This window comes from Lutjanus erythropterus, chromosome 5 (genome assembly GCF_056507025.1).
Source record: "Lutjanus erythropterus isolate fLutEry1 chromosome 5, fLutEry1.hap2, whole genome shotgun sequence".
Classification (NCBI taxonomy): Eukaryota; Metazoa; Chordata; class Actinopteri; order Lutjaniformes; family Lutjanidae; genus Lutjanus; species Lutjanus erythropterus.
Genome location: NC_139321.1, coordinates 31,741,833 through 31,746,524, shown reverse-complemented (window position 1 = coordinate 31,746,524; position 4,692 = coordinate 31,741,833). Strand labels below are relative to the sequence as shown.

General features: G+C 32.6%; 1 protein-coding gene across 1 annotated transcript; it reads left to right on the top strand.

Annotated features, from left to right (window-relative positions):
• Positions 1-869: 869 nt before the first annotated feature.
• Positions 870-4,200, top strand: LOC146327170 (signal-regulatory protein beta-2-like). Its single transcript, XM_084718295.1, has 6 exons — positions 870-912; positions 1,039-1,368; positions 2,629-2,985; positions 3,149-3,274; positions 3,923-3,981; positions 4,072-4,200. Exons 1-6 carry the CDS (start codon positions 870-872, stop codon positions 4,198-4,200), a joined length of 1,044 nt encoding a protein of 347 aa, XP_084574421.1.
• The last annotated feature ends 492 nt before the right edge of the window (positions 4,201-4,692 follow it).

Genomic DNA, 4,692 nt, shown 5'->3' with positions numbered 1-4,692 from the left:
TGGATTTGAATACATAACACATACCGATAGGAAGCTTCAGAATGATATTAAAACCTAAAAAAAAAAAAAAAAAGTTTTTTGAAGAATGTGATTAACAGCTTCAAATGGCTTTTAATAGACTGACTATCTTTTTGGTAGAGTTCACCATTATAAATTATTCAATTGTGTTTTTCTGAGGCTTTCTTAGTTTGTCAACTAGTTTTCATCTACATTTGTGATTAAATGATGCCCAGCCCTACTTCTTACTGTTTTATTTTGAGTTTAATTGGTTTAATATTCCCCAAACAATAACAGGGACCAAGTCTGAGCACATGAAGAAATTATTTTAGGCTCCCTGGAAATCAGGTTACAACCCCAACAAATATGGTAGTACAACAGTGAAAGACATCAAAACGTTTAAGATCTACAACACAAAGGTGTGCTAAGTTCAGGGAAATTCTCTTGATGTTGGACCCCCACAAGATGAAATATCATATCACACAGGCTGATGTTTGTGTGTCTGTCCTAAACAGCTTAACCATATTAGTTTTAGCTGAAAAGTCCAAATACTGTTAAAATACAAAGAAAACTGTTGAGAATAATATTTTTTGATTACTGTAGTTCACATGAAGATCACTCTTTTCTTTACTCTCAGTGTCAGTTGTAGAAACCCGCAACAAAAGCTTGGTGTTGGTGTTGTTTCTTGTGCTTAGGTTGGAAACATGGTTGATATTATTTCCGCTCTTGTAGTGCAGTGAAATACCAGCATAATGAGAGACCAATCAGATTGCTCTGATATTGTTCCCTCCCACTTTAAACAATTACATTAAGGTCAATCATCCTCTCATACGATCTAATTTAACTGCAGTCTCAAGAGGATTAACAAGAAAATGCTGTTTGTATTTTATTTACTGCTGATGCTCAGAGTGGGGCGTAAGTATATGAAATCAACTTTTTATCAAGTATTTTTTAATTAGTTATTTAACTTTTAGTTTAGCACACTGCATGTGTGAATCTACCTCTGTTGTTAATCACTTATCTATTTAATGTGATCTCTAGGATGCACAGATGATTCGATCTTTGAGACAAAGACTGTTGCTGTTGGAGATGATGTGACTTTGAATTGTACCCGCCAGACATCTCTGGAGGAAACAACCTTGTATTGGATTCGACTTGTTTCTGGAAACTTGCCTGAATTCCTGGGAGGAACATTTACTTTTGATTATCCTGTTGATACAAAGACTGCTCGCATTACAGCAGAACAAGGGCCTGGAACATTTCTTCTGCAGATTAATAAAACACAGCGAAGCGATACTGGAATTTACTACTGTATGAAAGTAGACCAACTTCAGATGACACTTGTTAAAGGAGCATTTCTAAGAATTAAAGGTAAACACTTTTTATAACCCAAGTTTATATCCTTAAAGTTTTCACCATGTATAAATATATGAAGAATGGGTATCATTTTTCATGAAGAGTCCATTAATTAACATTACTAATGCAATAATAGACATTAACTGACAGTTAATTAATAGTTAATCAGTGTGTGTGTAATAGTATTCATTTACTAATGGTGTTCATGTTAACTATGATATTCTTCATACATTATTTAATAGTTTATGAATATGTTATTAATGTTAGTTAATACCATAGTAAGCATTAACTAACAGTTAATTAACACAATAATAGTAATTGAGTAACTTGTAAAAAAGTAAAAAATGTCCCTTGTTAAGGATTACTAGTTAATTAGGGTACTAACTTATATTGGTATGTTGTTGATAAAAATGTTAACTAACTAACTAACTAACAGCTAAGCCATTTCATTAAAGGGACAATTCACCCCAAAATCAAAAATACATATTTTTCCTCTGGCCCATAGTGTTTTTAATCCATCCAAATTGTTTTGTGTGATTTGCAGGTTTGGAGGTATCAGCACTGGAGATGTCTGCCTTCTCTCTCGATGTCACATAGAAACTACTTTATTTCTACTAAAAAGAAAGTAGTTCAGATAGAATCTAACATAGAAAAAAATGTTCTCACATAAACCTGCTCACAACAAGGTGTGTGGATCATGTTGAGAAACCTGGTCATGATTTCTGGAGACACTGCTGTTGAATTTTTCAAATGATTTGGTTTTGGGGTGAAGTGTCCCTTTAAGAGAAAAACATTTTTATAAATGTTCATTGTCCATCCTCAAATTTATGACTTCATTTTGGTAAAGGTTGAGATAAGTTGACACATTTCATGGTCTACATGTATCTGTTCATTAACGTATAGCTGAACATACTGTATATTATTTATGCATGTCATATAAACATTACTTCACCATAATTAACCTGAATAAACTGAATATGCATTAATTAACCATGTAACAATTCACTTTGTGACCCCTTTTGTAAAGTTGAAAACATGTATCCCTTAAGTAACACTACATAAATACAGAATAAGAATTACATAACCATAATGAACCAGGTATTAATGCTGAATAAGTATGACTTAATCATAATTAGCCATTAATCATGTGACCTCCTAATGCTTATTATGACATTACTGAAGTTAATTAATTGACTCTTATTGTAAAGTGTTACTGTAAATGGTTTAAATACATAAAACAGTAAGGAATCTTTATTTTCTCTTTGTATTTTCCAGGACCAGAACCCAACATCACTGCTGTCATTCAAGTCCCTCCATCTGCTCCAGTCCGTCCAGGAGACTCAGTGACTCTGCAGTGTTCAGTCCTCTCTGAGTCTAAAAACACAGCCTGTCCAGGAGATCACAGTGTTTACTGGTTCAGAGTCAGATCAGATGAATCTCATCCCAGTTTAATTTACACTCATGGAAACAGTAATGATGAATGTGAGGAGAGTCCTGAGGATCAAACTCAACAGAAATGTGTCTACAGCTTCTCTAAGAACGTCAGCTCCTCTGATGCCGGGACTTATTACTGTGCTGTGGCCACATGTGGGGAGATATTATTTGGAAATGGAACAAAACTCAACAGTGAAGGTAATTATACCTCAACACATCTTTATATAAATAATAATCATTCATTTTAAATTTGTCAGAATCCATTAAGATTCGTCACAAATCATTTGTTTTTCATGCATTGTGACATCTTATCTAAATATTTGTTAACTTTAAGTATTTGCTCCTTTTCATATTGTTTCAGATGTCAACATGCAGGATTTGCAGACGACCAACACAGTTCTGTTTGTGTTGTGTGCTGCTCTGAGTCTGATCGTTATTACGCTCCTGATTTATACCATCAAGAAAAAATCTTGTGGTTGTTGCAACGGTAACAGAAACTTCTTGTACATACATGAATCTATCAAACATAAAAGAAAAAGAGGCTGAGAAAACAGAAAAAAAAATTCAAGTCAACAAGTTAATTTTAGTTTTATTTCAAACTCAAACTTTTGAAATAAAGTAAAACAAATTTGAGATAAAAAAAAATATAATTGAGATTACTTTTCCTTTTGAGATAAAATTGAATATTTGAGTTTTAGAAATAATGCTGTATTGTTTTTTTTATTTCATGTTTAATTTGTTAGCCATTAGCCCTGAACACAATTTGGCATTGAAAATAAAATGGTTACAATTTGTTAAATTATTAACCATAGCTTAATTAATGGGTTTACTCAAGAATTTTTGAAATGCAAATTGCTTATTTATTTATTTGTTAAAACTCAAAGATTGAAGTTTTTCTAAGAGGAAAAGTATATTATCTCAACCCAAGATTAAAGCTCAGCAAAACTTTTTTTTATTTCAAAACTTAAAGAGTTTGAGTTTGATTCAAAACTAACAACAAAGTAGTGAAGACAGTTGTCTTGAAAGTTTATTCATATAACCCAATATCCAATTATTACACAGATATTACTGATTTGTATAAATTAACTTACATCGTCTTTTATCTTAAATCTTCATTTTTGATTTTGTAAAACAGCTGCTGTTGTTCTGGAAACAAATGATACAACAGCCAGCGGCGATCAGCAAAGTCAGCAGGTAAGATATATAAAGAAAAGATAACACCAGAAAAGTTATTGGCAGATATAAATCTGTTGTCTCATAACATTTCTCTGTATATTTACTCAGAGAGAGGAGAACATGTTGGTTTATTCTGCACCAACCTTCAACAAGAGGAATGCTGGCAAAGCAGAGAGAAAAAATGTAAAAACAGCAAAAGGAGAGACAGTCTACTCTGATGTCGCCATTCAACAATAATCTAATTCTTCGTCCGGTGCAGATGGAAATATACTGCTTCACCTCAGGTTAAGATGAAAAAAAATTAAGTTTTACTTTTGAAGACACAGAGAGTATTTTGTATGCCTTCATCTGATCACATCTGAATTACTGCAGCAGCCTTTTTACTTTCTTGAACCAAAAATCTATTGATGAAGGTAAAGAATTCAGCTGCCAGGCAGAAACATGATCGATGCACTTCTGTTTTAGCCTCTTCAGGTCAGTCGAGATATTAATCTACTTTAAGTCCCATCTTAAGATATACTTTTATCAGAGAGCCTTTCCTGATTTGACCTGAGTTTTAATTGTTTTTTTAACTGTCTTTAATTTCGTAAAAATGTTTTTTATTTTCCTTTTCTCTCCTTTTACCCTGTATTTGATTTCATACACCCAATTGTTTTTATCGGTTTTCTTTTAAAACCTGTCTCTATAACCTGTCTCTATAAAGTCTCTATAAATAAAGACTTGTGTTAC